At 40.2% G+C, this 22,420-nt stretch overlaps 1 protein-coding gene across 1 annotated transcript in view; it reads left to right on the top strand.

Moving 5' to 3' along the window:
- Nucleotides 1–22,420, top strand: part of ANO2 (anoctamin 2) — a 148,466-nt gene that overhangs the window by 47,547 nt on the left and 78,499 nt on the right. Inside the window, exons 9-10 of the mRNA XM_089526905.1 lie at nucleotides 9,636–9,700; nucleotides 15,514–15,648. Of these exons, the coding sequence (XP_089383031.1) occupies nucleotides 9,636–9,700; nucleotides 15,514–15,648 (200 nt within the window). The remainder of the gene's footprint in view (nucleotides 1–9,635; nucleotides 9,701–15,513; nucleotides 15,649–22,420) is intronic.

The raw sequence follows: 22,420 nt of genomic DNA, 5'->3' as shown, positions 1-22,420 counted from the left end.
GTTCCCCTTGTATTATTATATATTTTCCATCACCATCTCTTAATACATTATTTATTACAAAGTTACATTTTTTGCAATTATTATTGCTACCTCCCTTACAGAATTTCCAAATGCTATAATAATAATAATAATAATAATAATAATAATAATAATAATAATTTTTATTTCTATCTTCCCGCCTCTACCCATGGATCGAAGTGGGATCACAACATAATTCTGTGCCCAAGTCAATTTCCATTCATTTTCTCCCTCCTTCTATTGATGTGTCTCCTGAAGAAAAATAATGTCTGCTGAATCTTTAATAATGTTTCAGTCCTTCTTCATTTAACCACCAAACCAAGACCTTTGGTGTTTAAAGTTAAATCTTTCAATTTCATTGACATAATATATTTAGTTCTATTTCTAAGGGCTCCAATTTGTGCAACCCATACCAATATCCCTTCCTTTGTTCCCCCCTCCCTCCCTTCCCCTCCCTCCCTTTATCTCATTTACCTCCTCACATCCTTTCACTAAGGCAATTTTCCCTAACCCCAGCTGCCAAGGCTGTCCATATCGGGAGGGGTGGCAAAGACATCCAAAGGGCCAGACATGCCCACCCCCAAGTACTCATAAAAACAATAAACTTAGCTTTTTATTTGATTATAGTAGTTCTGCCTTTCATCTACAGAATTCCATCTCCACCAACTGCTCTCAATATATCTTCTCCTCCAGTCACTCCAGCCACACATTCTTCTCTAGATCCTCCAGATATTTTCTTGCTTTCTCCAGCTCCTACTCTTCCAGATGTTTTCATAAGTTCTACAGATGTGCTTGCTTCTTCCTTATATATCCCCAATTCTTTTAGCAATTGCAATCCTAGTTCCACAGAATCAATCCTATATTTTCTTCCTGCCAATTGAAATTTTAAAAACACAGGATGTCCCCATGTGTGATGAATCCCAGCCTTCAACAGTAAAGTAGTACATGGCTTCATCAATGTTCTCCAAACTTTTGTTTGTGGACAGTAATCATTGTATATTTCCACTTTTACCTCTACAAATCTTAATTAATAGAGAAGTGAGCAGTAAGGTCCCTCAAGGTTCTGTCCTGGGCCCAGTGCTATTCAACATCTTTATCAAAATGACAGAATTGAGGGTATACTTATCAAATTTACAGATGACACCAAATTAGGAGGAGTAGCTAATACATCTGAGAACAAGATCAAAATTCAGAATGACCTTAATAGATTAGAAAGCTGGGCCAAAGCTAACAAAATGAATTTCAACACAGAGAAATGTAAGGTATTGCACTTAGGGCGGAAAAATAAAATGAACAGATATAGGATGGGGGACACCTGGCTGAATGAAACTACATGTGAAAGGGATCTGGGAGTCCAAGTAGACCACAAATTGAACATGTGTCGTCAGTGCGATGCAGTAGCTAACAAGGGCAATGCAATTTTAGGCCACATCAATAGAAATATAGTGTCTAGATCAAGGGAAGTAATTGTGCCACTATATTCTGCTCTGGTCAGGCTCCTCCTGGATTATTGTGTCCAGTTCTGGGCACCACAATTAAAAAAGGATGTTGAGAAACTGGAGTGTGTCCAAAGGAGGGCAACCAATATGGTGAAGGGTCTGGAAACTATGCCCTATGAGGAACAATTTAGGAGCTGGAGAAGAGAAGGTTAAGAGGTGATATGATAGCCCTGTTTAAATACTTGAAGGAATGTCATATTGAGGGAGGTGCTAGCTTGTTTTCTGCTGCTCCAGAGACTAGGACTCAAAGCAATGGATGCAAGCTACAGGAAAAGAGATTCCACCTCAACATTAGGAGGAACTGCCTTACAGTAAGGGCTGTTCGACAGTGGAACAAACTCCATCAGAGTGTAGTGGAGTCTCCTTCCTTGGAGGTCTTTAACCAGAGGCTGGATGGCCATCTGGCAGGTTTGCTTTGGTTTAGATTTCCTGCATAGCATGGAGTTGGACTGGATGGCCCTTGCGTCTCTTCCAACTCTATGATTCTATGATTCTCACTATCACATTTCATGGTGTTATCCTGTTCCTCCCTCATGCAATGTGATGAACTCTTTCCAAATCAGCTTCAGTCCAGTTGATGGTTGGGGAGATTAGTTGCAAAAATCTTAAGATCTCCATTTTCAAATCAGTTTTCCTATCTCCCTTCCCAACTTCATGTATGTTTTTAATAACAAGATTTTATCTTCTCTGGTAATCATGCAAATATATAAGCTTCTTGTCCATCTCAGTAAGCTTATTTGTATTTCTCTAAATTCCCCTCTGAAGTGTTTCTTGAGTAGTTTTGCATGATTATCCAGTTTTAATGTTTGAACATCTTCTTGGATTTATTTTTTTGATGTTTTCTTGTATATTCATGAACTTTTTATCTGAACTTTTCCTTTCAAGTTCCATTTGTTGTTGAATTTTATTTGTCATAACACCTCTCTCTGTATTAATGAGATCTTCCTTCTCTTTCTCTCTTGGTTCTTTTATATTTCTTCTCTATCTTTACAACATTTGATTAAGCTCTAGGGATTTTTTAAAATCATTTTCCTTCTGTTAAGTCTCCTCATCATTTCTTCACAATCCATAATTTTAGATTTAGATTTAGCTGTTTCTTCCCCCTCAAGGTTCAAAAATGGCTATGGGCAGTTTGGGCTCCTGTACACCTTTTAGGAGGGGGGCTGTTTTCTTTGGACTTCTCAACATTTCAGAATTGTGTGAAAAGTGTGTCTTTTCTGCTAATCTTGTTAGCCTTCCAAAAGATTTATCTAACGGCTTAGCTTTTTCTATTTTTTGCCTTTACCATGATTTCTCTCCTTCTATTTTTTTTCCTTTTCACATTAAGTCTTTCCTTCTCCAGGTGCTGGGCCTTCTCTTCCAACAGGGTTCTCTAGTATTACTTGTTCTGTTCCTTCTCTAACACTTGATCTTTTCTCCCCAACAATTGCTGAATTTTTGTCCTCCAAAATACTTTCTCTCTACCCATCAGAATTCAGTTTAAAGCTCTCTTGATCAGATTTGTGAGCCTCTTAGCAAATAAATTCTTGCTAACAACTGTGAGGTACACCCCATCCCTAGCCAAAATACGATCTTTGTGAAGAAGTTGGCCATGGTCCAAGAATCCAAGAATCATAGAACCATAGAATAATATAGTTGGAAGTGACCACAAGGGCCATCCAGTCCAACCCCCTGCCATGCAGGAACTCTCAGTCAAAGCATCCCTGACAGATGGCCATCCAGAATCCAAATTATTCTCAGAAGCACCATTTGTGGAGCCAGTTGTTCAAGTCTGCTACTCTTCTCTCCCTTCTTGGGCCATGTCCTTCAACAGGAGGAGAGACAAAATTACAACCTGTGCACCAAGGTCATTCAGCTTCCTGCCCCATATCCTCATAATCTTTTGTGATGTTCTGAAAGATGTGCTTACAGTGTCATTGGTTCCCATGTGAACCAAAAGGAAGGGATAACACTTAGTGGGCTTGACCAGTCTTGTCAGTCTCTTTGTTACATCACAAATTTTGGCTCCAGGGAGACACCTCATGGTTCAACTTGTCAGGCTTGCAATTTGTTCATTCTTTTTCTCTGAGCAAGGAGTCCCCAGTCACCACAAGTAATCTCCTCTTAGGTTTGACAGGAGACACCCGAAGTGCAGATTCTTACTGGACCATCTGGATATTCTCTGCTGCTGACACTGTTGCTCTTGCAGCAGTTCCGTTTCCTCATTAATAAGAAAAGAGAGCTTAGAATCAATTTTTAGCTCCACATTCTGTTAGGTTCTTGGGCCTTCTACTTGTGTGTAAAATTCCTCCAAGCATCTGTCTCCTGTGTTTTGGAACTTTCTTCTTGCTCAGTGACATTTTCTGTGTGTTTGATATTCAAGATAGTCCTAACCGACCCATCCAAGAAAACCTCATGGTCCCTGATGATCTGAAGATTAGAAACACAGGCCTCCAGCTGCTGGAGCTTGTCATCCTACAGGGCTACCAACTTGCACTTGCTCCATGTCTAGCTAGCCATGTCTTCTGGCAAGAAAACAAACATGACACAGCTGATGCAGGTGACTGCAAAAACTCCATCACTTTCAATACTGAACAATTTGTTCAGTCAATTAAAAAGAGGAAAATAAAAGAACTATGTTGCTCCTCTGCAAACGTCCTGGCTAAACAATCACATAACTTGCCTTGCCTGTGTTGCGAAGCTCCAACTGTCTTAGGCCCCATACAGACAGGCCAAAATAAAGCTGCTTCGGGTCACTTTGGAGGTATGCTGTTTAAATGATGCATGTGTCCTAAGAGTCTGGAAGCTGCACCAAAGCTGTGCTCCAGTCCTTAAGAAACCAACATAGATGACTAAGGTACTTTCAACTGAGGTAAAGTTTAAATGGAATATGTATAAGAAATGGAAAAATTGGGAAATCACCAAAGAAGAAATCAGATAAATAGTGAGCACATGTAGGGGTAAAGTCAGAAAAGCTAAAGCACAGAATGAGCTCAGGTTTGCTAGAGAGGTTAAGAACAATAAAAAGGACTTTTGGGGTATGTCCACAGCAAAAGGAAGAAGGAGGAAATAGTAGGGCCACTTTGTGGAGAAGATGGCAAAATGCTAACAGGAGACAGAGAAAAGGCAGAGTTACTCAACACATTCTTTGCTTCAGTCTTCTCAGAATAGAAGAAATAATGAGATGAATATAAGTCTCCAGGACCAGATGAACTACATCGAAGGGTATTAAAAGCACTGGCAAATGTAATATAAGAACCATTGGCATTAATCTTTGAGAATTCTTGGAGAACAGGAAAAGTCCCAGAAGACTGGGGGAGGATAAACGTTGTCCACATTTTCAAAAAGGGGAAAAAAGAGGATCCCAACCATTATCATCCAGTTAGTCCAGCCATAATCACAAAACGTTAACATGGGTTTCAGAGAAACAGGTCATGCCAGACTAAAAATGATCTTTTTTTTATATAAAATTACCAGCTTGGTAGATGAAGGGAACACTGTGGATATAGTATATCTTGATTTCAGTAAGGCCTTTGACAAGGTTCCCCATGACATTCTTGCAAACAAGCTTATAAAATGTGGGCTACACAAAGAAACTGTTATATGGATTTGTAATTGGTTGACTGGCCAAGCCCAAAGGGTACTCAACAATGGCTTCTTTTCATCCTGCAGGAAGTGACCAGTGGAGTTCCACAGGGTTCTGTTCTGGGCCCAGTGCTATTCAACATCTTTATCAATGACTTGGATGTTGGGGACATAGTTATCAAATTTGCAGATGGCTTCAAATTAGGAAGAGTAGCTAATACCCCAGAGGACAGGATCAAAATTCAGAATGACCTGAATAGTCTAAAAAGCTGGGCCAAAGCTAACAAAATGAAATTCAACATGGAGAAATGTAAGGTACTAACTGCACTTAGGGTGAAAAAATGAAATGCACAGATATAGGATTGGGGACACCTGGCTGAACGAGACTACATAGAAGTCCAAGTAGACTACAAGTTGAACGTGAGTTGACAGCTAAAAAGGCCAATGTAATTTTAGGCTGCATCAATAGAAGTATAGTGTCTAGATCAAGGTAATTAATAGTGCCAAAGTATTTTGCTTTGGTCAGGCCCACCTGGAATACTGTGTCCAGTTCTGGGCACCACAATTCAGAAAGGATGTTGAGAAGCTAGGGCGTGTCCAAAGGAGGGTGGCTAAAATGGTGAAGGATCTGGAAACCATGCATTATGAGAAACAACCTAGGGAGCTGGGGATGTTTAGCCTGGAGAAAAGAAGGTTAAGAGGTGATATGATAGCCCTGTTTAAATATTTGAAGGGATGTCATAATGAGGAGGGAGCAAGCTTGTTTTCTGCTGTTCCAGAAAACAGGACCCGGAACAATGGATGCAAGCTACAGGAAACGAGATTCCACCTCAAAATTAGGAAGAACTTCCTGACAGAAAGGGACAGTGGAACACACTCCCTCAGAGTGTGATGGAGTCTCCCTCCTTGGAAGTTTTTAAACAGAGGCTGGATGGCCATCTGTCAGGTATGCTTTGATTGAGAGTTCATGCATGGCAGGGATTGGACTGGATGGCCCTTGTGGTCTCTTCCAACTGTATGATTCTATGATTCTATGATTTTAACACTTGTTTGAAATGAATAGAAGTTTCCTAGTTCTCCTTTTTATCAGCAATGAGAGAGGCAGTGTTTGTTTAAGTGAAGGAAGCTAAGTCTTATTTTTGGCAGAGGGACACAAGTCTGAATTCCTGGAAAAATATTCATCCTACAAGTTGGTGTGCCCTTCTTTTTATCCTGCCCATTTAGGTTCTCTTATGAAGTGTTAAGTATTAAAAACATAAAAGGATCTTTCCAGAAATACTGCACTGATTGCTCACATATGTTTCAGTTGTACAGCCATATGACATGACTGTAGGATTTCTATGTATAACATCATCTGGTTTTTATCTGAAGCTCAATAGTTTCAGTGTTTAATTTCCTGAAATGCCCTCAATAGATTTAAAGGAAAGGGAGACATTTTAAAAGCAGCTTTCCTCTTTCAACTTTTTGATGGCATTGCTTTTACTCCCTTGCTACCAGTGTGTGGCCTCTAGTCAAAGGTGAACTGAGACTGTCTGGACTGTTTTTCTTTATAAGGAAGCCCTGTTGATCAAGAGTTATGTGCCAAATCATAAAGTAAAAGATAATTCCAATTAGCCCTCTTAAGACTCCTGTTGCACAAAAGGGTTTCATTAAATAATTTGTAGCATGCTTGAAAAGTAGCATTCTGTGTAGCACATGTACTCTCAAAGTCTATTAAGAGCAAAGTAATTTGTCTGTTTCAGATTGGAATTTTGTATTCACTTACCTGAAACTAAGCTCCATTGAGTCCAGTGGAATTTACATCAGGGCCTAAATACCTTAAAGGCACCAGATCCTGTCTGATCTTGGACACTAAGCAGGGTCTGCCGTGTAATTATTAAGTTGGAGAAGTCTACACCTATACCCTCATTCTGCAAACTCTCCAGCATTTCAAAGATGAAAGATACTTTATTTAGTTGAAATACCTATTCTCATGCCACCTCACTCTCTGTTGTTCATTGCTGAGGTTTTTCTGACTGATACTTATTTGATAATGTTATTTACGTCTAAGGGGGAGAGATCTTTCCCACACCTGCAAATGAAGCAGGCTTTATAAAAAAAAAAACAATTTTTAAAATTATTTTAAAAAAGAAAAACAATTTAGCACAATGCTTAATATCACAATCAGGGCCATGCTGAATATTCTTCCACTTTGTTTTTGAGCAAAAGCAGTTTGAGTGGAAATGAAACGCAGGGCGTTCCTCATTCCCCATTCCTTTCCCTAAATTGGTGGGAAGTGGTGTACATTTTTTCAGCGTGGGGGCTGTAAGGCTTTTTCCATTGTTTCAGGGGAAGAGAATGCTCATCATGCTTGTTTGAGAGGAAGAGTGTGCTTATCACTAATACTATTCATTTTGAGTAGGACTTATTGTATTGTTTATGAACTTCAAAACCAATGCAAGTTGACAAATGTGTATAGGTGCATTTTTGCCCTGCTAGGTACCATAGACACAGGTACCCATCCTCCCACTTTTCATGTATGTTCTTTAAACTCCTTGGTAATGAGTGTACTAGTTTCCAGTTCTTGCACACATACACACACACACACATTTTGATCTATAAATAGGTAAAGAAAGAAATACAGTCACCCTCGATATTTGCGGCTTCAACACTCATGGTTTTGATTATTTGTGAAGTCAAGTCCACTGTGCATGCACTCCTACTCATCCCTTATGGGCTTTTCCTTTGGGGAGGGAAAAAGATCAGTATGGAGAAGCCAGGAAGGGCATATGCACTAATCCCATCACTTTCCAGGATGGAAAAATGCCTCTTTCCCCAAGCAGCATTCTGCCTTGAGAAGGGGCTTGGGGGGTGGGGGAATCCCCCACCCTTTTCCAAGACAGGAAGCCACATGGGGAAAGACAGCAATCTTGACTTGGGAAAGGGTTTGAGTGCTTTATTTGTAAATTTGTGCCCCAACCCCCGTGACTGTCAAGGGTTGACTGTAAATGCTCTCAGCAGTCCTAGATGTGAAAAAGACCTTGGGCTTAGTGTTAATCATAACACTAATGGGCCCCAGGTGTACGCATAGACAGTGCTTGAGAAGTTGTGTGAGATTAAGTTCTACAAGTTGTGTACAATTTGAATCCACTGAGGACCATTGGCTGTTTGCCCAGACGTCCTTCTGCAGCTGTTTGTTTGCTGAACGCAGTACAAGATGATGGATGCAGCCGTGAGGTTTCAGAAGTTAGGAGAAAGTAATTGCTACAATTGGAAAACCTACATGCAAGCTTTGTTGATAAAGCAGGACTTGTGGGACATTGTGAGAAAACAACCTGATCCGACTGATGAGACTGAGGTAGAAAATAACAGCAAGGCAAGGGTGACAATTGTTTTGGCTGTAGAACTGAGTCAGCTAAATCACATCAGAGACAACATACAGCTAATAATGTGTCAAAAGCTCTTGAAAGAGTTTATCATCCTGGTGGAGGTTTATCTAGTCTCTTCTTCCAGGCTAGCCCTGATGGAGCTGGGCCTGCCTGGTCAAAATGACCTTAATAGATTAGAAAGCTGGGCCAAAGCTAACAAAATGAATTTCAACACAGAGAAATGTAAGGGTGGAAAAATGAAATGCCAGATACACCTGCCTGCATGAAAATTCTTGTGAAAGGGATCTGGGAGTCCAAGAAGACCACAAGTTGAATGTGAGTCAACAGTGAGATGCAGCAGCTAAAAAGGCCAATTCAATTTTAGGCTGCATCAATACAAGTATAGTGTCTAGATCAAGGGAAGTAATAGTGTCACTCTATTCTGCTCTGGTCAGGCCCCACCTGGAGTATTTTGTCCAGTTCTGGGCACCACAATTTAAAAAGGATGTTCAGAAACTGGAGCGTGTCCAAAGGAGGGCAACTAAAATGGTGAAGAGTCTGGAAACCATGCCCTATGAGGAGGTACTGAGGGAGCTGGGGATGTTTAGCCTGGAGAAGAGAAGATTAAGAGGTAATATGATAGCCCTGTTAAAAAACTTGAAGGGATGTCACATTGAGGAGGGAAGTAGCTTATTTTCTGCTCCTGCAGAGACTAGGACCCGGAGCAATGGATGCAAACTCCAAGAAAAGAGATTCCACCTCAACATTAGGAGGAACTTCCTGACAGTAAGGGCTGTTCGACAGTAGAACACACTCCCTCGGAGTGTAGTGGAGTCTCCTTCCTTAGCGGTCTCTAAACAGAGGCTGGATGGCCATCTGTCTAGGATGGCCCTTGTGGTTTCTTCCAACTCTATGATTCTATGATTGTATGAGAAATGAACACTATGGTCATATAGTTGCTGCACAGTCACAGATATGTGAAACATGCTGCTTTTATTTGTATGTACTTCATGGTGACTTTATTAAATTATTACTTCACACTATCCTCTGGAGTTAAGGACTATCACTTGGGAAGACAAAAGACCCGGGGTGTGTGTGTGTGTGTGAGCTGACATCTAGTGAAGCTCAGTTCTGACTCCATTTAGGTCCCAATAACTTTCCTCTCTCATTTAGTCATAATGTATGAATTATTTTTGTTTTTCCACAGTTACTGTATCAAGAATGGGCCAGATATGGCACATTTTACAAGTTTCAGCCTATTGACCTCATAAGGTAACAAACAAATTATTTAAGTTATCTTTATATTCACAACCAGTCCATAGTGCAACACCAAATATATGATTACAAAATAAACATTCAAATACACAACTAAAATTCCTTTCATGGAACATTTCTGGATGGAAAAAAATATGACTGATCCATCATTTTTGGATTTCATTACTAGACATGATTTAATATTATTGCAAGAGACCTGGTGCAAGCAAGTTAATTATAGATGTTAGTATCTTTTTCAATCTCTTTACTACTATCCTCTCAGAGAGATTGAAAAAGATACTAACATCTATAATTAACTCAGAACAAGCAGGATTTTTACCAAAAAGGCATTTGAAAGATAATATTAGATTAATTGTTAACGTGATAGAGTTCTTTCAGATGCATAGAAGTAGAAAATTGGGGTTAGTATTTTTGGACATCGAAAAAGCATTCGATAGTGTGAATTGGGATTTTTTAGAGATTGCATTGGACGAATGGGGTATAAAGGGTAGATATAAGAATTGGATAATGAACATATATAGTAAACAGAGTACAAGGGTTATAGTAAATGGGGAAAAGACGGATTTAATTAACATTGAGAAAGGGACCCGCCAAGGTTGTCCACTGTCACCCTTGCTTTTTTTACTAGTAATTGAAATTCTCAATAATAAAATAAGGAAAGATGTCAGAATACAAGGGTTGGAATTCCCAAAATATAAATTCAAACTTCGTGCCGTTGCGGATGATGTGGTGATTATTCTGGAGAACCCAAAAAAATCAATTTGAATACTAGAAGAAGTTTTAGAGGAATTTAGTAAATTATCAGGTCTTAGGGTGAATAAAAAGAAAACTGGGATACACATATTAGTCTTGATTCTCTTGCAGATTTGGCAGATACTTTGCTAATCAAATTTAAATGCCTCTGGCTATTAGTAATAAATGTCTACATTCCCCCACAACACCAAAACGAAATGCTGAAGGATATGTGGACCAGATTAGAAAACTATATTGTTAAATTATCAACACAACACTCAAAAGCCTTTCTGATACTGGCAGGAGATTTTAATGCCAGAGTGGGACAAAGCAAGGCAGATCTATACTCACACTTCCATCTTTCTCAACCGGACTTCCGATTGGTGAGGAAGAGGCATGAGCTACATTTGTAGGAGCTCCAGAGCTTCAGGAAAATGCTGCTCTGCGCTGTGTTTTTTTCATACCACCAAAGCCTTTTTTCCATCTTGGCTAAAATGCTCTTGGAATAGAAGGTTCAGTGGTACCCCGCAGAGGCTTTGTATTTTTGGCTGGAGCCAAGTTAATCCCAATTGGTGTGGAGAGTGGAGACGAGCATGGGGAAAGCCGGGGAAAGCTGCGGGGTGTTCCTCAGTAGCTCAGCAGCAGCCATTGCAATTCCAACCACATTGGCAAAATGTCAAACTGCGAACTGAATCTAAGGAACTAAGCCTTAAAGAAGCAGGACTAAACCATCCTGAGAACCTGAGACACTAAAATATCAGGCAGTCAAAAGAAAGAAGACAGTAAGAGAGGAAAGCTAATTATAAAGAGGAAATATTGAAGTGCAGAGAGGAAATAAAGTATTGAGAACTTCAACTGGAATGTGAGAGGGAGTTGAGAAGTAAGAAGGGAGAAGAGAAGGAGTGGCAAGGAGTGGGAAAGAAAAAGAAAAGAAGAAGGAAGGAAGTAGAGCAAGGAAAGAGAGAGAAGAAAGAAAGAAAGAATAAAATTTAAGAATAAAGGAATAGGAACAAAGCATTCAATACAAAGAGAGAAAGAAGTATTGTAATCATAAATACCTCCTCTCTCCCTCTCACTTTTGAATATTTTGAAGTACTTTAAAAGAAAATGTTGAACGAAGAAAACCCATTGATTTAAAGGAATTCAGTGTGTTGTGACGTAATTTCATCCAAAAGATATAAATAATAAATTAAGGGACAGAGAGACTCAGATACTTAAATTCTATTCTAAGTTTGGAGAGATTGAAGATTAGAGATTCATTTTAAGTTAAATAATTGAGACTAATGTAAGTGAATGAATTTTGTTTTCAGCCAAAGTTGAAGCTGCTAAATTGATTAAGGAGGCAAAATACATAGAGAGATACAAGAACTGAGAATAAATATATGGACTGGACTCAGATTATGATCTAAACTGATTTAATAAAGTAAAATTGAAGATTAAGTGAAATTGTTCAACTCAAGTGAATTAACTGCTTAATTAATTGTGAAAAAACAGGATGAAATGAAGATCCCCACCACCATTCCCTTTTCCTTTTGTGTTGTGTCTTTTTATATTGTAGGCCTGAAGACAGGGAACCATCTAATTAAAAATAATTGTAAGCTTCTCTGAGAGCCTTTAGGGCTGAAAGGTGGGGTATAAACACGATAAATAAATAAATAAATAAATAAATACAAGTAAATCAACTTTGATTTGAATAAAGCTCAACAAATTGTTTTAAGAGACTTAATATAAACTTAGAGACACATGGACTGGAATTAATTATAAGTGCTGTGTTTATACAGTAATTCAAATTGACATAATGAAATAAATTTGAAGATTAATTTAAGGATTAATTTGAAGATTAATCGAAACTCATTGATTTACTTGATTGATTGATTGATCAATTGCCAAATAAAAGGACTGAGTAATAGAGGGGTATAAGATACATGATTTATATTCTTACTGGAATTAATTAACTGAGCTGGACTGGTAGAATTAACAAATTGATTAAGGAATTTAACTGACCACGGCAACTTCTAAAATATACTGCTGATATTAGAACAACGCAAATTCAATATCTAGTCCAGACACACAGAAGACAATTAAAAGAACAAGTATCCATTTTCGAAGAGATAAAAAAAGATAAAGATAGAAACTTGTCAAAAGAAATGAAAATGTTGAGAGCTGATATAAAACAAGATATGAAGATGGAACTTAAGGACATAAAACATATTCAGAAAAAGTTACAAAAGACATGAATAAAACTAAAGCAAGACTAGAAGAGGAATAGCAATATATTCCTGGCACAGAGAGGAGGAGGAGAGAAGTAGCTGGGTGGCCATTTTGAGTGGTGACTGTTTGAATTTTTTTTTTAATCTCTAGGGAGAGTGTGCTTGTTGTTGAGGGGGTGGAGCTTCAGTCAGTCACATCTGTGAGTCACTAGGGGGCAGAGCTAGCAGACTAGCTCTATATCACTACTCTCACAGCCTTTTTCTTTTTCATCCAAGAAGAACTCCAGCAGTGGCTGAGTTCATTGGGCTCACTGCCAGAAATTGGTGAAACATCAGGGGTTTTAACATTGATGTTTTCCAGATAATTTTTTTTAGCAGGAAGCTCACAGTCCTGTTCCAGTGATTTCTTAAGATTTTTCAGTATGGACACTGACGGATCCACTGCAGTCACCTGCAACACTTGTGGGATGTTTGCCTTCTTGCCTACAAATGTGGAGAACTTCACATGCACCAAGTGCAAGTTGGTATCACTTTTGGAGGAAAAAGTACAGCAGCTGGAGTCCAGAGTAGCTACACTTCAGCATATTAGGGAGCAAGAGGATTTCCTGGTCACAACAGAACTAATGATCTTGGACGAGTACCACACCGAGGAAGTTGCTGGGGCAGATGAGGTCACTTCACATAGGCAGACAGCTGTAGGATTGTCACACAGAGAAGTAGGACAAGAAGGGATTGTTCTGGGAGCTTGCAGCTGGAGAATCGATTCAAAGCTCTTTCCCTTATCAAGGAGGATGAGGAAGAGCAGCATGGACTTCAGGGACAGAGCAAGGAAGCCTGAGAGTTCCACCAAAGGGAACAGTCGCTGCTAAGCCTCGGATGAGGTGTGTGGTCATAGTGGGGGGCTCCTTGCTGAGCTGTACAGCTCTCGAGACATCTTGTCAGGCCCACAAATCACCCCTTCTGTACCACAAAAAGTCAACATGGGTTTAAGAGAAACAAATCATGCCAGACAAATCTGATCTCTTTCTTTGATAAAATTACCAGCTTGGTAGATGAAGGGAATGCTGTGGATATAGTATATCATGATTTCAGTATGGCCTTTGACAAGATTTCCCATGACATTCTTGCAAACAAGCTTGTAGAATGTGGGCTTGACAAAGTAACTGTTACATGGATTTGTAATTGGTTGACCGCCTGAACCTGAAGGGTGCTCAACAATGGCACCTTTTCATCCTGGAGAGAAGTGACCAGTGGGGTCCCACAGGGCTCTGTCCTGGGGCTAATGTTATTCAACATCTTTATCAATGACCTGGATGACAGAATTGGGAGCATACTTATCAAATTTGCAGATGTCACCAAATTAGGAGGAATAGCTAGTACTCCAGAAGACAGGATCAAAATTCAAAATGACCTGAATAGACTTGAAAGCTGGGCCAAAGCTAACAAAATGAAATTCAACACGGAGAAATGTAAGGTACTGCACTTAGGGCGGAAAAATAAAATGCAGAGATATAGGATGGGGGACACCTGGCTGAATGAGACAACATGTGAAAGGGATCTAGGAGTCCAAGTAGACTACATGTTGACCATGAGTCAACAGTGTGATGTGGCAGCTAAAAAGGCCAATGCAATTTTAGGCTGCATCAATAAAAGTATAGTGTCTCGATCAAGAGAAGTAATAGTGCCACGATATTCTGCTTTGGTCAGGCCCCACTTGGAATATTGTGTCCAATTCTGGGCACCACAATTCAGAAAGGACTTTGAGAAACTGGAGCCTGTTCAAAGGAGGGTGACTAAAATGATGAAAGGTCTGGAAACCATGTCCTATGAGGAATGACTTAGGGAGCTGGCGATGTTTAACCTGGAGAAGAGAAGGTTAAGTGGTGATACGATAGCCCTATTTAAATATTTGAAGGGAGGAAACAAGCTTGTTTTCTGCTTTTCCAGAGAACAGTACTGGGAACAATGGATGCAAGCTATAGAAAAATAGATTCCACCTCAACATTAGGAGGAACTTCCTGACAGTAAGGGCTGTTCGACAGTGGAACACACTCCATCGGAGTGTGGTGGAGTCTCCTTCTTTGGAGGTCTTTAAGTAGAGGCTGGATGGCCATCTGTCGGGGATGCTTTGATTGAGATTTCCTGCATGGCAGGGGATTGGACTAGTGGCCCTTGTGGTCTCTTCCAACTCTACAATTCTATGATTCTAATCAAGAGTTCTAGAGAACAGGTCAGCTAGTCCAGTCCAGGGTAAAGAGTTCTAGGTCAATCTGAGGTCTAGAAAGCAAGGGATCTGGCAACAAAGTCCGAGGGAGTCAGAGAGAGAAGCTTTCGCCAAGGAAAACAGATAGACTCTGACAGAGAGGCTCACTGTCTCACAGATGTTTATATTAGGCAAGCTCCTTACCACAGCTGTTTGGTGATTAGTGAACGTTTCTCATATAACCTCCTGGAACGCCAGAGGAATGCTCTTTCTGTCCTTCTTTGGCTGAAGGTAGTTACCGGCTCGTCCTGCTCCTCTATGTCTCCCAGGCCTGGACTCTCTGCTGTGGGGAGGTTGGGCTGCTGAGTCACAGGCTCTGCTGTACCTGGCAAAGCAGAGCTAGGAGTGGCACATTTGACTCTTCTGGAGCTGGTAAAGCAAAACTAGGGCCTGGAAGGGCAAAGCTGGGGCCTGGCTCCGCCTCAGGTTCCACTTGCACCTGAGAGACCAACTAATCCTCCTCCTCTGAGTCCCTGTACACTGGGTAATCGCTAGAAAGCAGTTTTATCTTTTCAAACCAGTAAAAGATGGAGTGGGCAGGACAATGATCTTTGTAAAATACTTATACCTATTGATGCATTTTATTTTATGTTTTCTTTCTTTAGAAAGTATTTCGGAGAAAAAATTGGAATGTATTTCGCCTGGCTGGGTTTATACACAGAGTTTCTTATTCCATCTTCTATAGTTGGAATCATAGTGTTCCTGTATGGATGTGTAACCATTGAAAGTGACATTCCTAGGTAAGATGGCATGTATATAATATGATGGTCAAGATTTGGGGTATATTGTCTGTGAGTCTGAGTGTTCTATAAATAGGGGCTGAAATAAGGAGTGAAGGGCTTGCATGTAAGGCATCAGAGCATGTGTTCACAATTATTACAGTGAATATGTGACTTAATATTTATTTATTTCAGATTCGGGGTGCTTCTGAAGTCATTGCTTCAGATGACAGCTCAGATAGGGGCCATGAAGGCGGGACAAAAAAGGGGCCAGAGGCTGCTCCCACCCCGATTGGTGCAGGACCATGCTGATCACATGATCCCAAGCCCAATCTGGGACACTGCCACCATCCCGAATGGGACACCAACAAAGAGCAGACTTTCCCTGCTCCTTTTGCAGCCAGCTTTTCCCAGCTGGGTGTGTGCTACTTGCAGCTTCTGACTGTGTTCAAGGCATATGTCTAAATGCCACACCCTCAACATTTTCTAAATTTAGCACTTTTGGCCCTATTGCCTTGGGCAATAAATGTGCAGCCAGAGGTGCGTACTATCAGCTTTGGATGATACACCAGGAGTGACTCTGTCTAGAACTGGAAGACCTAAAAATGGGATTGCGCATATTGGTAACCTCAAGGCTACACTTTTGCAGTGCACTGTACCAAGTTTGGAAACTTCAGTAAATTCAAAACATAGCTTCCAGATTGATTCTTGGAACATCCAAGAGTGATCATATTACATCAGTTTTAAAAATGACTCCAATAGCTGCCAATTAGTTTTCTAGAAAATTAAAAGGTGTTGGTTATTTCTTTTAAAGCCTTACATGGTTTGTGTCCAGGTTACCCATGGGATCACCTCCTCCCATATAATCGTCCATTTACACTCAGGTTCTCCGCATGTACACTCAGGTTCTCTGGTGGACATTCATTCCAGTCAGTTAGGACTAGGTTGACACCTATCAACCAAATGACTTTTTCTTCAGCTGCCCTTAGACTGTGGGATGATTTGCTGGAGGAGATTCAACAGCTGAATATGCTGTCTGAATTTAAAACAGCATTGGAAGACCAGTCTCTTGCAGCAGTCTTATCCAGATTATTTTTAAATTGTGAATTTAGATGATTAATTTTAAATGTGGATTGTTTTTATTCAAGCAGGTTTAAAATATTTATGGGGTATGTGTTTTACTTATTCTTTTTAACTTCTATATATTTTAATGTAATTTTATAATGTTTTTGTTTGATTATTTTAATTGTTTTTAAATTTTTATTGTAAAAATTTTAAAATGTTTTTATCTGTGAGCTGCCTCAGGTTCCTTTCTGGGAGAAAGGCAGTATACAAATGAAATAACTAACTAATTAGTTTTAAAATGTATATATCTTTTTTATCCTTTTATACTGTTGCATGTTTTTATTAATGTGTTTTAACTGATGTTGTGCATTGTTGAGTTGTTGTTGTTGCCTGCCTCGATCCATGGGGAGAATGGGTAAGAAATAATAATAATAAGAAGAAGAAGAAGAATACATAAATGAGCCCCATATATACCTAGAAGTTTAGAATATAATCTGGAAAGCAGAATTTGTATCTCTTATATTCCATGAACAGACTCAAATTACTGGAGGACATATGTAAAATATTATTGCTACTACTAATAATAACTACAAGAAATGCAGAAGATAGGCTGCGTCCCTACCTCGACCGGGGAGACCTTGAAACGGTTGTACACGCCCTGGTAACCTCTCGTTTGGATTTCTGCAACGCGCTCTACATGGGGCAACCCTTGTACCATACCCGGAAGCTGCAACTTGTGCAGAATATGGCAGCCCGTCTGGTTACTGGCACTGCCAGGGCCAGTCATATAACACCAGTCCTTAAAGACTTACATTGGCTGCCTATTCGCTTCCGGGCGCAATACAAGGTGTTGGTTATTACCTATAAAGCCCTAAATGGCTTGGGCCCAGGGTATCTGGAGGACCGCCTCTCTCCGTACAATCCGCCCCGCACACTCAGATCATCAGGGCAGCTATTGTTAACCGTTCCAGAGGCGAAATATAGTTCTACCATCAGGAGGGCTTTCTCCATCTCAGCCCCCAACCTCTGGAACGCGCTGCCCTTCGAGCTCCGCTCAGCCACCTCCCTAGCCCAATTTAGGAAGGGGCTAAAGACCCACTTATTTGAACAAGCTTACCCCTGACCAGTTACTCTCCCCCCCTCCCCTTGTCAGCACTGTCTTGCCGGCATGGATATTTTGTTATTTTTATTAATCTGTTTTTAATGTTTTGTATGACTTGTTATATTGTTCGGAATTGTTGTTCACCGCCCTGGTTTTTAGAAGGGCGGTATACAAATAAAGTTTTTATTATTATTATTATTATTAATTTACACATTTAGTTATGTTGTTAACTGCTGTCAAGTCAGCCTAGTCAAGTCCCTATGAATGAGGGACCTCCAGGTCACCTTATCATCAACAGATCCAACTCTTGGAAACAACTAACAAAAAGGAGCCCTGGTGGCGCAGTGGTTAAATGCCTGTACTGCAGCCATTCACTCAAAACCACAAGGTTGCGAGTTCAAGACCAGCAAAAGGGCCCAAGCTTGACTCAGGCTTGCATCCTTCCGAGGTCGCTAAAATGAGTACCCAGACTGTTGGGGGCAAATTAGCTTACTCGCTAATTAGCTACTTGCTGTTCACCGCTATGATCTTTGGAATAGCGGTATATAAATAAAACAAATTATTATTATTATTATTATTATTATTATTATTATTACTATTTTATTTATTTGTTTTTTGTTTGGTTGTTCGTTTTTTTCATTTGTATGTTGTATTTCTCCCAGAAGGGATCTAAGGCAGCTCACAGATTAATTTTTTTAAAAAAAAAAATCATAATAAAATTTAAAACAACTGAAATCATCTAAGAACAGTAAATAAAAAAGTTAAAAGTATGATTGAAACAAACCTACTCCATAAAAAAGCACACTGATATGATTATATATCAAAGACCTGCTTAAATAAAAATGTCTTGGCTTGCCAACAAAAGGCAAGCAGGGAGGAAACCAGCCTAGCTTCCAATGGAAGGGCATTCCAAAGGGTGGAAGCAGCCACTGAGAAAGCGCTCTCTCATGTCCTCACTAAGAGAGCCTGCTATGGTGGTGGGGTGAAGAGAAAGCCTTCCTTCAAAGATCTTAGTGTTCTGACAGGTTTATATGGGGAGATACAGTTGTTCAAATAGTCGGCCTAAGCTGTATAGGGCTTTATAGGTCATGACCAAAACTTTGAATTGTGTCCGAAAATGAATAGGTGGTCAGTGAAGATGTTTGAACAAGAGAGTTATATGCTCCGTATAACTGGCCCTGGTCAGCATTCTAGCTGCAGTGATTTGAAGTTTCCAAACAGTTTCCAAAAGCAGCCCCATGTAGAGTGTAGAGTCATAGAATTATAGAGTTGGAAGAGACCACAAGGGCCATCCAGTCTCCGTCTGAAGATCTCCAAGGAGGGAGACTCCACTACACTCCGAGGGAGTTTGTTCCACTGTCGAACAGCCCTTACTGTCAGGAAGTTCCTCCTAATGTTGAGGTGGAATCTCTTTTCCTGGAGCTTGCATCCATTGCTCCTGGTCCTAGTCTCTGGAGTAGCAGAAAACATGCTTGCTCCCTCCTCAATATGAGATCCCTACAAATACTTAAACAGGGCTATCATATCTCCCCTTAACCTTCTTTTCTCTAGGATAAACGTGCATTACAGTAGTCCAAACAGGATGTAATTGTAACAGAAATTTCAGGAAACTTAAAGTTCTAGTCCTGGCGGAGCAAAAGATTGACAAGAGGACCTAGTAAATTGAAAATCCATAAGTTTATTTCCAGTTTGTCGACAAAGGAAACTTGAACTCAGTGGAATTCAAAGTTCCAAAATCTGAGGCCCCAAACAAGACAAGATGTCCTAATCTTATAGTCAATTACACAAAGAAAAATTTTCATCCATTTTCATTGGCCAATTACAATTTAAACATACAGAATTCTTACAATCAGGACAGAGATACATGCATACATTAAAACTATAGTTTCCACCCATTACTCCTTCCTCAGGAATTCAGCAGTGTTTTAGTAATCTTCCCTTTTACATCAACAATGTCTCCTTATCTTAAATTGTGTATATTATGTCTATTTTGCTGGTGCAAACTTCCTACAGGTCAAGATGCCCTCCCCATTCTTCTCTGCTCCAGTTTTCTAGTTTTGAAGTCTCATTTTAAAAATTAATTTTCTCTTAACCCAAGTGACTCCATTTTTCTATAGCTTTCTATTATAACAGGAAAATTTCACCACTACATAATCAAGGCATGTATTATCATCCTAGGATCTGTCAGCACTGTTGGTACAATATGGATGTCCTAACGTAACTCTGTATTAACCATTAATATCATTTGAGGAGACACACTACAAGTAGAATACAGACAAAGACAATGATTAAAGGACCTTTTGCCTTAAGAAAATACACTCTCCTGATAAAGAATATATTCAAATTTATGACAAAATTGTATTATTAACACCCTCTACTGTCTTTTATACCTAGAAAAATCTCCTTATTTTTAAAATTATCAATGTAACTATTATATTTAAAGGAAAATTGCTGTTGTTATGGTCATGGAATCCAGCCACTACCTGACTACGAGCAAAAACAATATAAATCCAATTGTTAGTCCCTACTAAAATAGACCCACCAAATTAATGATATTACCCAAAGAAAGCCAGCTTTTCCTGCCCTACCACAGCTTTAAGCTGCTCTGGCAACGTGTGGTGTCTAAATGCCATGCCACCGAAGCACCTTGAAGCTGGTTTCTGTGTAGGCAGCCAGACGGTATGAAGCCAGCTTTTGGGCATCATGATGGTGTGCATTGTGCGTATACCACAGCCCCAAGCCAGCTCAAAGCTGGCTTTTCATGTCAGTCTGTACTGGCGCAATGGGAACTTGTTAAGTCACTACTTATATATTGGTTGAGTAGGTCTGCTCTTGTTAGAATTAACAGAATATGACAGCTTCCGGTTTGGTATGGCATCCAAATAGGTCTTTTTTAGTATAGCTGCTGAAAGAGACCTGCCTGTTTCGGTGTTAGGACTACTTTTTGGCATCTCAAAAGGTAGTCAGGAATTTTCCCTTGACACAGGGAAATCAGAGGTGCTCTTGAAGGTCCATTCCCCGACACGGGGATAGAGGAAAAGAAGATCAATTGCTCTCCCCAAGTGTATTGGAGGGGACCGTGGAGCAACACACAGCCACAGCGAGTGCCACCATTTCATGGTTCACTGGACACAGCCAACTATTTTAAAGTGTATGGAAATCAACAGCAAGCATGAAAACCTTTACTGAGGATACTTCAACCTTCATCAGGATACTCAACCAGAGATGGTAAACTGATAAATCTGGATCTTAAACAAAACTAAATCAGAATTTTAAAAAGGAATAATAAAGCGGGAAAGGGAAGAAGACTAGAGTGTAAGAGACTCAGAAATTGAGAGAGATCAGAGTGATACCTAGAAAGGAGACTGGGAAGTCCGGGGGAAGAAACAGTTTTGGAGAGGAAGGAGATGGAGTTTTGGAGAGGGAAAGCGGAGGAGAGTGGAGAGGATTCGGAGAGGATTCAGGGAAGGATTTGGGGAAGGAGACAGAGCTTGGAGAGGGTCCAGGAGGTCGGTGGAGAGCAGAGCAGATTTGGGGAAGGAGATGGAGCTCTGAGAGGGTCCAGGAGGTCAGAGGAGAGCAAAACAGATTCTGGGAAGGAGACAGAGTTTGGAGAGGGTCCAGGAGGTCAGAGGAGAATGGAGCGGAGCAGATTTGGGGAAGGAGACGGAGTTCGGAGAGGGTCCAGGAGGCTGGAGGAGTGCGGAGTGGATTTGGGGAAGGAGATGGAGTTCAGAGAGGGTCCAGGAGTCTGGAGGAGTGTGGAGCGGATTGGGGGAAGGAGACGGAGCTCAGAAAGGGTCCAGGAGGTCGGAGGAGAGCATAGTGGATTCAGGGAAGGAGACAGAGTTCAGAGAGAGTCCAGGAGATTGGAGGAGAGTGAAGCGGATTCCAGGAAGGAGACAAAGTTCAGAAAGGGTCCGGGAGGTTGGGGGAGAGCAGAGCGGATTCAGGGAAGGAGACAGAGTTCTGAGAGGGCCTAGAGATTTAAAAGAGGTGAAGAAGTGAGTTGGAGGGGGGCTACTAAAATAAAATTTGATAAATATTTACAATTGGCGTTTTCAAGGTCAACCTACATGAGGTAGAAGAAAGAAGAAACCGGATGTGAAGACATTTTCCCTTCCCGTCATCTATAGAAGAGAAGGACAGAATTATCATTCTAGAGACCTAACTATTGAAGGAAGAGAATTATAGACAGTACCACCTAGTGGCTAGGGGCGGGGGAAAGCAACTTATATATTAAATTGGTTGCTTGAGAATAATATAAAGTGTTTCATATAAGTTAGAAATCTGGTTTTAGATAGAAATTGTGGATGAACACCTAATATAAACTTTAAAGAGATAGAAACTGTGAAATTTAATTTGGACAGTATTCTCCAATAATAAGATTGGTTATTATCACTAGCACTATTAAACTGATATTGTAATATTATAACTGTAATTTGATACAGCGTTCCCCTCCCCCCATGAATAAGATGACAACCAGGCTACAATCATCTAGACAGCAACAGCAACAACAAAGAAGACCATCACGGGAATCTATAAAAACACAAGATATGAGTATGATATTGCTGGAAGAGATAAGACAAATGAGACAAGAACTGAAGCAAGATAAAGAGGAACTAA

The sequence above is a fragment of the Sceloporus occidentalis genome, unplaced genomic scaffold (assembly GCF_023333645.1).
Source record: "Sceloporus occidentalis isolate IW3139 unplaced genomic scaffold, rSceOcc1.0.p SCAF_5, whole genome shotgun sequence".
NCBI lineage: Eukaryota > Metazoa > Chordata > Lepidosauria > Squamata > Phrynosomatidae > Sceloporus > Sceloporus occidentalis.
The sequence above is the reverse complement of the archived record's forward strand: the minus strand, read 5'-3'. Positions and strand labels throughout refer to the sequence as shown.